The 12,699-nt window shown below is 36.4% G+C and overlaps 1 protein-coding gene across 2 annotated transcripts in view; it reads left to right on the top strand.

The window, feature by feature from the left end:
* Nucleotides 1–12,699, top strand: part of galnt2 (UDP-N-acetyl-alpha-D-galactosamine:polypeptide N-acetylgalactosaminyltransferase 2) — an 84,732-nt gene that overhangs the window by 38,385 nt on the left and 33,648 nt on the right. For both annotated transcript variants that reach the window (XM_051918067.1, XM_051918066.1), the window contains exons 2-3: nt 4,265–4,352; nt 10,489–10,642. In XM_051918067.1, coding sequence (XP_051774027.1) covers nt 4,265–4,352; nt 10,489–10,642 — 242 coding nt within the window. The remainder of the gene's footprint in view (nt 1–4,264; nt 4,353–10,488; nt 10,643–12,699) is intronic.

Genomic DNA, 12,699 nt, shown 5'->3' with positions numbered 1-12,699 from the left:
AACTGAATATGATTAATTGAAAATGACTGATTTGTTCACATCACTGCTTCTCTTATGAACATGCCACGCAGAGCTACTGTCAGCGGATGCCAAACAACAGCATATCATAATGCTTTTTCTGTGCTGTTTTTGTCATTTTGAAGCTTGACATGCTCAGTCTTCACTCACTTATATTAAATTTAAAGGTTTGGAACAGCATGGTTGTGAGTAAATGATGACTGAATGTTTATTTTTGCGTGAACTATCCCTTTAAGAAATGTGGCTACATGATGTTGGCTGGCTCTGTACAAACATGCAGTGAAAACCAAGCTGAATGTAGACACTTTAAGATATGCTTGGAGCAATATGCTATAATGTAACAAGCATTAAATCGGTCCTCACCTGTGCCATCAATCAGCTTCCCACCCAATAGTCAGTGGTTGAAGGTAATGCAACGATCCTCTTGGTAAAATATATTACATTTTGATGTAAATTAAAGATGTCTGTTAATTGCTTCACTCTTCCTGTCTTGGCATCACAAAGTAGACTTAATTAGATCATTTTAAGAAGTGTCAAGCGATATTTGCGATCGAAACAGTTTTTACCACATTGAATATTTAGCCCTCACATATGGGTTTGTCAAAACGCATGACGTTGTGCATTGAGCTGTGATGAAAAATGTTTTTGATTTGTTTAGACACCCAACCATGGATTGCGAGTGTGCGGCCTGCTCCTGTTGTAACACAGCACTGTGGAAACTCATTTGTTCCACCCTGTAGCACACAGTAATGAAGGGATAAAATAGTCCTTTTATTTTGTGCTGAGGTGAATTGCATCTTCTACGCCTTCCTGGCAGCTGACGATGACAGCGGTCGCTTGCTTGTCTCCATAATTTCTGCTGAAAGTATTTTAAAAATGTTTTAATGATTGATGATGCAACCTTTTCTTGAATTTACTTTTATAGCAATGACCTTGTTGTCATAGCAGATTGGAGTTTAAATATGGGAACCAGTGAATTAATTGAAAAGAGAGCTTAAGGGCTTAAGGAGCATGTTCTTTTTGCAGTTTCGCAAACTTGAGCAAGCTTCCTATGAATAGGGTTTCTCACATTTCAAAGGATGCTTCAGTTTTACTTGGGTATATTTTTATTTTATGATTTGTTTTTTTGGTTTTTTTTAACTGTAAAAAAGTGCTTAACCTTTAGAAAAATTGATTGTCAAGCTAAATATTTAGAGCTTTTTTTTAGTTTGCGGTTTTGCAACGGTTACCAAAAGTTGTCCAGCACCCCAATAAATTGAATATAAGCAGTTATGGCATTCTTGTGTGATTTTAATACTTGGATACAGATGAGAAGGAACATTTTAAAATGGTTTGTTTTTCTAGTTGTTACTTCAGAAATCATAGGATCTGTGCCATGAATGTTTGAAAAAATGAAAGTGGTATTACGACACCAAAGTGTAAAGACTGAACCCCTTACAACATGAAATGATGAATGGATATAGATTGCAAATTTAATGTGTTCTGAACACTAAGATTGCTTTTCTGGTATGTCAATGCCAATGGCTCGTAATAGGGTATGGGCCGTAGAAGAAGTCCAGCTGCTGTGGGGAAGCTCCGTGAAGCTTGGCTGGACGTTTCTATGTGCTCAGCGTTCTCTCACACCTGCTCCCTTGCCCTGCTGACCCAAGAGCCAGAATTCCCTAACATGAATCACAATCTGGGTCAGGTGAAAACTCTAGCTTTGCTTGAATATTCAACAAAGGCGCAATGATGATGATTTGAGTTATTGTAGCACTGGGAATCCAGTTACAATTTTAACATGAATTGGTTTATATTAAAATCATTGATCCATGTCAGTGGCTTTAACCATTTTGACATTGAATAGTTGATCTCCCTTTGTTTTTATGAGGGTTTTTTTGAGCTGTTAGCTGCTCAATGCTGACATGGTCATTTGAGACACTAACCCTCTAAAGGAAGTTACAACAAATATCTGTGCTAATTGTATAAAATGGTCATAAGTGATTTTTTTTTTTTATATATATATATATATATATATATATAATATAATATAATATATATATATATATATATATATATATATAATATAATATAATATAATATAATAATATTATATATATATATATATATATATATATATATATATATATATATATATATATATATATATTATAATATATTTTACAGTGAAACATGTGTGGTTTTAATCCTCAGAGTCATGTTTTGCTGGGCTTGTTGACCATACGCTTGTCCAAATGAGCTTTGGAAGTAGCTCCGCTAGCCGAATCTGCCCTGCCTGTCCAGACTGCACATTTATTTACTGCTAACCTTGGCAGTGGGTCGGGTGTGAATTATTACTAGCTCTGTTTTGTTGCATGGTTGTTTGTTACTCATGGGCTTGGCCTTGACACGATTGACAGAATACCCATATTTTCCGACATTTGTTATCAAGGGAGGTGAAATGAACTGACTGTTTTGTTGATGCCAAGCCTCCTGTAGATTGGGTAATCTTCACTAGCTTTCTGTTTGCTCTGGGCCTTGTTTTGCCCTGGTTTTGTGGGAATAGTGTCTGCTCAGGCTTTCTTCTTGCGTTCATGGTCTATTTGGTTATCACAATACCAAGCTTTTCAGTAGTGGGTTCCAATTCCAGTGGAATATCATGGTTCTTGATACCAATTTAGATGCCATAGCAATACAATATGCTAATGGACATATTCGTCGTAGTAGTAGTAGTAGTAGTAGTAGTAGTAGTAGTAGTAGTAGTAGTAGTAGTAGTAGTAGTAGTAGTAGTAGTAGTAGTAGTAGTAGTAGTAGTAGTAGTAGTAGTAAAATGTTTTATATATATCATGTAGATAGATATTAGATAGAGATATTTTAATCACATAACTAAAAAAAAATAAGTATCAAGTCTTGAAGTAAATATTCAGGAATGGGAAAAATACTAATAAAAGTATAATAATGAATATAATAAAATGTACAATAGAACGGTGCTTATTGTATTCTGTTGAGCCAGTGATTCTTGTAGACTAGTCTATAATCTGTAAAGATTATAGATATTTTCATTGTTTATTAGCATGTAACCAAAAGAGTTTGAACAAAGACAGTCGTGGTTGAATTACTTTATAAATGGCCATATACAGTAGTCAACATTTGAAGTGGATCAAAACCTTTCATCAAAGTTGTCCTAAAAACCAAAATGCAATACCCGTTCTTGTCTTAGGACAACTTTGATGAATTTTTTTTGATCCACTTCAAATGTTGACTACTATATATATGCTATTTGTAATGTAATTCCTCCATGACTGATTTTGTTCAAAAGTCTTTTGGTAACATGCTGCTAATAAATAAAATTGTGAGGGCAGGGAATGATAATAACCGATATTTACAGATTACACACTAGTCTAAAACACTCGCAGGCTCAAGGAAAAACCATCAGAAAGCACTCAAAATGGACTTTAATGAACAGCTTGCACAAAACAGGGCCTCGGGTTTTTCTGCTTGTCCCGGAGATTACCGTAATTTCCATATTAGGCACACACAATTATTTTCATGCATCCGTCTTGAACGTTGCAGCAGCACTTGGGTATTAAATTGTTTTAGTTTGTTTGGTACTACTGATACTGTGAAAAGACTTGGTATAGTTATGTGTTGTTGTTTTTTGGTATTGAGTTCCCTGTTATATAATGAATATTAATTACTTTAGATAAGTGTGGTCATATAAAACAGTTGCAGTCATTTAATTTTGTTAAAGCATTTATTGTGTCCATCAAATGATTGTTGAGAGAAAGTACCCGGTTGGTTATCCGCTGCTAGAATTCCCTTGAAAATGAGTGGTTATGATCAAACTCAACAGGAGGAGAGAGAGATGCAACACAACAAAAGCTCCTGGTCGTGGGATCTGTGGTTACTACAGCAACTAGAAAATGAACTTAATTATTAAAACTGGACTTAATACAATGGAGAATACATTGGATCTGAAGTAATCTCGAGTTTTTAGGTTTGGACTTCATCACGTAATTTGGCAAAAGGTTCTTCTTCTGTTCTCTTGGAAACTGCATGAAGAAAAATATGTCAGAGCCAGGGTAATAGTACTGTTCTATGAATGTTTTACTATAGTACCAAAGGCAGTATTCTGCAGCACCATTGACTTACTATACCGACCATAACCGCTTGCTCAAAACCAGTTAACGTTTCATTTGTTGTTCAATTACCATTTGAATCTGCACAATATGACTTTATGCTTATGATCTGTTCCTCTCTTTGGCAGGATGACTGGAGTGGCTTTAATTCAAACAGAATTCAATCACACAGCAATGCAGATGACAAAGCCCACAGCCTAGAGACTCTTCCTCCAGGTAAGAGCCAACCTGACAACCCATGTGCATAATCAGCTCATGTCAGGATTAGCCCGCTCTCATAATTCAAGTTTTCTTTTTCCGTCCCAAATGAATAATGGAGCGTTTCTTCTCAGGGTAACGCTCAAAGATGGACTTTAATGAACAGCTTGCACAAAACAGGGCATTAGGTTTTTCTTCTCCCATAAACAGGACTTAACCTGAGGTTATTTGTGGAAGTAGGTGTAGAAAATCTCTCTTGAGGGCACTTAAAAATGCATGAGAGTGATTTGAGAGTGGCTGTATTACTGGCCTGAAGACAAGAACTTGGTGTCTTCACTCTTTATTCCCTTTTGGAAATGTACTCCATTGCGATCCAACTGGTTAATACATTAAGATATTAGCATATGCTTTTTATAGACTTCCTGCATTTAAAAGCAGTATTGTAGTAGGATTGTGAATGCATTATTTATTTAGCTCGTTAGTTTCTGTGGCATGCAATTGCTCTGGAGCTGAGGTCCATGGAGAGCTGTTCTATTAAATTTGTCATAAACATCAAATTACATTCATGTGTTGTTGCATGCCATAAAATATGTTTCCTGTCTGTTGTTGTTCTCCCAGGCACTGTTTCTGGGAATCATCAGTAGTTTCTTGTCCCTGTGTTACTCCTGTAATTTAGGTCACCCAAAAGATTTCCACAGAGGTAAACATTCACATAGGAGTACCTGATTTCATCTGTAATAATTAAGAGAACAGATTTAAAGTGATAGTGTGCCTAGAAATTGCCATCTGCTCACCCTCATGTTGTTCCTGTTTGATTTTTCTTCCGTTTGTGGAACATGGACATAACAACTTGCTATACAATTAACAATACAATGTGCATTTTTAAATTTTGCTTTCATAATTTTTTTTACACTATTTTCAGCAGTAGTAACCTGTAGTTCAGGTTATCAGTCATTTGAGCTGATTTTCTAAGAATTGTATGACCGATTTAAGTCCATGATTTAGATGCATTGTAAAATAATAATAATAATTAAAAAAAGGAACTACATATTATTCCAGTTTGTGACCTTTTGAGTCAGTAAGAAATGTGAATTATTTGAAACTACATAAAAACTCATCTTAGACCAAGAAAATTCCCCCAAATGTTCCAACTAATTAAACATTTTTTTCAAATGCATAATTTATTTGCTGAATGAGGCATTTTTCATTTATTCAACAGACAAATTTAAATTGACTAAATAAAATAGTGTTACATGGAACGATTTTAGGACAATAGTTGAGAGAACCTAAAAATCTGAATGCGTCAGGTTGCTATGAATTCTTAACAGTTCCTTTTTTACAACGTGTTTGACACTTGTTCTTTTCAGATTGATTTGTCAGTCGGTTCCACTGATTCGTTAAAGAGAATTATCTCAATCAAATGATTCGTTAATGAATTGCACTTAAGAGTTTGTTGACTCTGACTGTCAGTGACTATACAGAAGGCAATGTTTTTATGAATAATGACTTAAATTTCAGCGTGTTCATCACACAAAGCCATTTTGACTTTAGAAGACCAGGGGCCTGTACCATGATGGTAGTTGAACAAACTCAGGGTTATAGGATTAGTTTCGAGTTGACAAAACCAAACCACTCCAATCCGGCTTTGTTGGTACCATGATGCTTATCATCAACTTTCTCTGTCAACTCAGGCTTTGATCCTGAGTTTGTGGAGCGCGTGCACATGAATGCGTGACATCAGTGGTGAACAGCCAATCACATGCCTTGCAACAGAGAGAAACTATGATTCACTTCTCGCGAGACAGCCAGCGCGATTCAAAATTCTTTTGCTGAGATTGAAGAAAATAAGTATTTAAACTCATTTACATTGACGAAAATACTTGTCCATGAAAGAGAAATAAAAGAAATTTTCTTGCTCTATCGGTGCAAGTAAAACTTGTGAAGTTAGTTTATATAGTTGATAATAGCGATAGAGACTCAAACATGTAAGTTCACATCATATTTAAAGTTTATTTACAGCTTGTTTATATTACATATGATCTGTATATATTAATATTCATTAAAATGAATTGCTTAACAATAACTGCTAAACTAAAATTGCTTGTGTAATGAATTAATAATATATATCATATAATAATTATATAAATCATAAAATAATTCTAAGTAATTATCATTAAAGCCAGACAATTTTATTGTTAAATATTTTTTTGCGATATAGTGATCTTTAATTTGGAGGAAGAGAAACTGGGGGAGTGACTTTATTGCATTGGATGTGTCAGTGTCACTTTGCTCACATCTGATTGGCCCAATTTCGGTTTGAGATCTCTAAACCAGAACATAACCTGCCCCGGAGCAGGTTAGCCATGGAGCGTAAGTTACTATGGTGATGAACACCGCCAAGTCAAAAGCCAAGTCACTTTCATGGTACCTAAAACCCAGGATTGGCGCAAACTAATCTGAAACTTACCTGGCTAACCAGTGAATCCGGCTTCATGGTACAGGCCCCTGGAATAAACCACATAAGTTGTTTTTATAGTACTTTTAGTAATACTTTAAAACTTTTTGCAGCTTGACATATGGGGATGCCAGTCATATTGTATGGAAAAGAGGCTTGGTCATCCTGCTAAACTGTCCTGTTTTGCTTTATAGACAAAAACCTCATACAGATATGATAAAATAAGTCTTGGACTAAATTAAAGGTGGGGTAAGCCATATTTCAAAAACGCTGTTGGACATTGTTGATATTTGAAATCAAACCTCTTCAATACTCCTCCAAAACTCACCCTCCAATCCTAACCACCCTGCTCTGAGTCGGTCTTGAACCCCGATCGCTGCTGGCATGCGAGGCGAGTGCACTAACAATGACGCTAAACGCCGCATTCTCTAGCGGTTCTCAGTGTACCTCTTGAGATAGGTTTACCTGCACAACTCTCACTATCTGACCACTGTTACACACGCAATGCGCAACAAAATAATGCTTCACAAAAAATAAAGCACAGATGATGAACGAACGACAAGGAAGCAAAAAAATTAACGTACAGTACACAAGAGTAAATACAAACCAGAGTTTGTTGTTAGTCGCCAACAGCACAGCAGCTCCAGACATTCAGTGACACTCAAACCCAGTGTTACTCATGTGTGGAGCGGAATCAAAGCAGCCTCCGTGCCTGTTTTCAGGTTTTCCCGCTTAGCTCTTTCCAGCGCTGGGAAGCTTTTCTAACATTAACGCGGGTCCTGAAGCGCTTGCCCAGTCATAAACCTTCATTCCAGTGATATTCTTTTGAGATCTTTTGTATTGTCTCATCTCTCTTTCTGCAGTCTTTCTTCAAATCTCCCTCTTGCTCGTTCTCTCTCCTTAACCTTCATACACCCCCCTAATGCTGATTGGCTACACGTTTGTTATTGGTGTCAGTCCGACTAACTTCCAGACAGTTTTTGAAATATGGCTTACCCCACCTTTAAGATAAGTGGTAAAGGGATATTACCATTTTAAAATCATGGCAAAAATAACATCTATTTTTCTGTGCAGTGTTGTTTTGGACTGTACAGAATGAGTACTGAATGAGTCACCAGCTCTACATTAGTGTTTCTCAGTTTCAAACATGAATGACCCTCTTACGAAATTTCTTTCCCGAAAATAATGATCAAACATATTTATTTAGAATGCTTTTTTGGTGCACCAATTGAGTCATTTAGGTCAAGAAGAAGGTCCTCCTATCATTTTTAGTAATATTAAATGTATAGTATTTTGCAGTTAAGCATGATGTGTTCACTCTGCGTAGGATTGAGGTATAGATCATGTTGGTGTATAGTATTTCAGCATGGAAAGTGGTGATGTTCACATTCTTCCTCTTAGTCCCTGTCTATGTGTGCATGCTGCGTGTCGGAGAGCACTTTGTCTAGAATCTTACAGTGTCAAGTGAAGTGTGGAGGTCGCAGCTGAGACGCTCTGTTCTCCTTTGAGCATCTAATTAGTCTGATGACAGCCCCTACAGTCCTCTGCTGTGGGACGAGCTATCGACCTCACGCAAGGAGAGTTTTTTTTTTTTTGTGTGTGTGTGTGTGTGTGTGTGTGTGTGTGTGTTCTCGCTGAGCTTTTAGCGGTGTTATGCATTGTATTGGAGATGCCAGACTTTGATACTTTAGCTTTCTGTGGGCATATTTTTGACCCAAATTATAGTCCTAAACTATTGAGATGACCTTTCTTCTAATCTTTCTGTCCCAGGTATTGCAGAGTTTATTTATATTGTGTGACAGAGCTGTTATAAATGTGACTGACAACCATTGGTAGATCAGTGCATTTGGTGCATTGCAGTTCAGGATGATTAACCTCAGCTTTAATTAACCTGAGCGTCCCAGATTACATCACTGTTGTACATCAAGCGTAACGTTGATCCATTGACATCTTTACCTTTTTATGTACATAACGCCTCTTGCTTTTTACCAAAAATAAATAAATAAATAAAATTCTAGTGTGCTATGTAATGGTAAAAGTGCCAGTATTTTTGCTGATGCAAGTTGAATTTCCCCAAATGGCTTGAAAGGGACTCTTTATCTGCTTGAATTAAACTTTTATGCTGTCTTTTCATGTTGAACACATTTGGTCTGTACTCTGCAGTGCAGACATGAGTGCCGGTCCCCTTTAGTACCTTTTTGGGACATTTTATGGGTTTCATAATGTTGACAAATGATCACTAGTTGTTGCACTTCAGAGTATTTGATTTCACCTTGAGGATTCTGGTTCAAAACAATGTGACATGTAGACTACATCTTACATTGTTTATTTAAAACTGTGTGGCCCTTTCTGGATTTCCTCAAGTCTGCATAATGTACCCTTGCTTAAAAATTCTTCCTGTAACAATTTTTCAAACACTTTAAGTCTAATTCTTTGCTTATGTTTGTTAGCCCACTTTTTTTGTTCTTTTCATTTAAAAAAAGTTGTTGTTGTTGTTGTTTTGTACATATTCCTTCCTGTATATATAATGTTAAAAACGTAATGTAAAGACAGGCTTTTTTTATTATTATTATTAATAACAATAATATATATATATTTTTTTTTAATTACATTAGGCTGTTGTTGTTGTTGTTGTTTGTTTTTATTTGTGATATTATTATTCTGTTCTATTCTTATTTCAGCTTTCTAAAATCATACATGATAGTTCAAGATGTATACAGAAATGAACATGATAGAAACATGGTTTATTGTGTAGTAGTGTATAATGAAGTGCTAAATACTTATAGACCATTATCTTTTTCTTTTGGTCCTGCTCCTAATTTGAAGCGTTGTCCCTTGTTCATTAACAATTCCCGTGGCAGTGGTCTTGGCCTCGGAATCGATGTTAGCACTCTGCTGGATAGCTGGCATCAGTGGCATGTAATTCTCAAACAGGTCGGCCTAATTATAATGCAGATGATGTCTGCCAGAGCCCTGCTAAATTAATTGCTTATAGTCTTTTGTAATGATAGATAACATAATCGAATTCTGCCACATGTTTCAGAGGTCTAAGTATCATCCCAGCAATCTGCCGTTTAACTCAGTGACAACGGTCTGTTAGCGACCACTGCTGATGTGACTGACATCAAAATGGAAAAATAACACTTTGTTCTTCAAGAGGAAAGCTGAGCTTGTGGTTGGGAAATCATTTTAAGCAGACAGTTATGGAATTGCGCCATTTGGCAAATATCCTCATATATATTATCATTTGGCAAATGTCTTCTTTGACAGATTCACCTGGGTTGTAATCAACTAAAGATGTCTAGCCAGCTCCTTTCACGTTCTTGTGGGCAATTGTGATTTATTATGTAATAATGGGCAGCAGTGCGTTCAGGGTTTTTGTCTTGGCTAAAAGAGACGATTCTGAAAAACATGAGTATTTCATTCAAAAACGCACCGTATACTTTTGTTCTTTATATTATAGTGCGGAAATGTGTCCTTAGTAAATGACAAGCATGATGTCTTGAGTGATATGGGTGTCTTTGGACATGTACTCACTGACAAATTTGAAAGTTCCAGAGTTGTTCAGATGGAAAGTAGCCGGAATTGCAGGAAAATTGAACTTTTTTTTTTTTTTTTTTTTGTTGTTGTTGTTGTTGTTGTTGTTGCAAAGATCCTCTAACATCTAGTGTTTAATCATCTGTTTGCCACATTTTTCAGGGAAGGTTAGGTGGCAGGACTTTGACCAGGACCTGTACGTGGGAGCAACTGTGGTGAGGCCAGGGCAGGATCCCTACGCCCGCAACAAGTTCAACCAGGTTGAGAGTGACAAACTCAGAATGGACCGCAGTGTCCCTGACACCAGACATGACCAGTAAGTCCCAGTCAACGCTTTAGTTCAACTCAAGAAATGAGTCAAAATCTGCTAAAAATTGTCATCTTTTATTGTAAAATTAAACATTTGATCAAACACTGATAATTGCCTTAATTTTTTAAACAACTAGGATAGTGATCAAACTACATTTTATAAAAATCACCTGTCAAGTTCCCGAATCTATGCTTAAGAGAGTCAGTTTTGTATTAGGTATGTTATCTCTGACAGACAGCATTTTGAAGCCTTAGGCCGTCATTTTCTCCCTCTTCTCAGAAAGCGATGGCGTAGTCAGAACATTCGGTAGTGTGGGTTTTCCAGGAAATGCATGTACTCACTGGACCTGTGTTTCTCGTAAATGCTACAGTGTATTGTGCACGTTATTTTTTTTGACAGACATCGATTTTAATATTCAAATGATGTGGATTTGAAAACAGATGGATCCTATGGTAGTAATTATTTATTTATTTTCCGGCAAGTATTCAGTGACGTGATTGATGATTGATTGTTTTTAGTTCTGATATTCCAACCGACAGCCAGCCTACATTTTTGACAGACGTGATAACGTGCGTGATGGGTGAACTGTTAGATATTTGGGTAATTATAAAATGTACTTGAGATATTCGAAATGCTTTTTATGTAGTTCATTATAATTATTTTACGGATTAAAATTTATTTTGTGGCTTAAATAAATTACTTTTTCTTTTTAACAGAAAAGGAGTGGTTTTAATGCATAAAGTTGTTTTTATTGTCTCTTATAACAAAAATCTTTTATTTAAACCAATAAAAATGCAGATCCTGTTGAAAAATCACTTAAAACTATTTTCAGTATTACCCCTTAGCAGATTTTGACTCAAATAGAGTTTTGCTTCTTGTTCAGTTCACTAGTGATGGGAAGTTCGGATCATTTTACTGACTCATGACTGATAGACTCTCATTCAGCAAAATGAACGAATCTTGTTTTCAAGTCAGCAGAATTTAATTAGAATGTTACGTTAATTGCCAATTTCCCCCAGAACGTCTCTAGCCAAATTATGAGAAACAGAAATGATTAATTCCTTATTTCGTAACAGCCACAGAAGCTTTGTAATCTGTACAAGAAACAGAAATGATTAGTTCTCCTCCCAAGTCTTCTGGTCCGAGTCGTTCATTCTTTTGTCACGTGACATCCCAATAGGCTGAATCTATGCAGTCTGTACCAGAAACAGAAATGGTTAGTTTACCTCCTGAGTCTTCAGTTCTGAGACGTTTGTTCTTTTGTCACTTGACTGCTTCAGGGCTCAGTATTACCGTCTATAGGTGTGTTCAACTTGAAGCGGCGCTGCGCAGACCGAACGGTGTATGACATTAAAGTATTGCGAAAGCGATCAAACGGCTCCGTATGCTTTCGAATCGCTTTCGTGGTACATTGATGTCATACACTGACAACGCCGCTTCAAGTTGAACACACCTTTTAATACTAATGTAATGTTGTATTTGCTGTATGTTGTATTATATTTAGGAATTAGGAATTATATTTATGCCTAGTTGGATACTTGAATGAATGAATGAATGAGGCATTTATATAGTTGAATTCTTCCATAGAAGTACAGTTGCTTCAGACAAGCTCAAGGCCACACAAAAACAGATTGGTCAAGAGAAGTTGCAATTGACCGTTCGCAAAGACCCGCCTCCTTTAGTTACTGTTGCTATGTACGACAAGCCATGCCGCTCCCACGCCACACATCATGTTCTACAGTGAAAAATACATTGCGGAGCAAAGAGGACACTGACAACACGTCGACAGACAAGACAAAGCAGGTTACTTTTGATATGAAATAGTCTCAAATTTTGTAATTTTTAAAGAAATTTAAACAATAAATACCGTTTTGTGGCTCTTTAATGTGTCGTGACAGATCGCTGTAGCGCCTCAGATCAAGCGGCTCATGAACTGATCATCTCTTCTTACTAGTTAATTTATATCATTAAATAAACATGAATGAACCACATTTCAACCACAGAAAGACGTCAGTACACATAATTTTTCAAGTTCAAGCCCACCAACGTTAATCTACTAACTC

This window comes from Ctenopharyngodon idella, chromosome 13 (assembly GCF_019924925.1).
Source record: "Ctenopharyngodon idella isolate HZGC_01 chromosome 13, HZGC01, whole genome shotgun sequence".
NCBI classification, from domain to species: Eukaryota; Metazoa; Chordata; class Actinopteri; order Cypriniformes; family Xenocyprididae; genus Ctenopharyngodon; species Ctenopharyngodon idella.
This window is presented reverse-complemented; position numbering and strand designations above follow the sequence as displayed.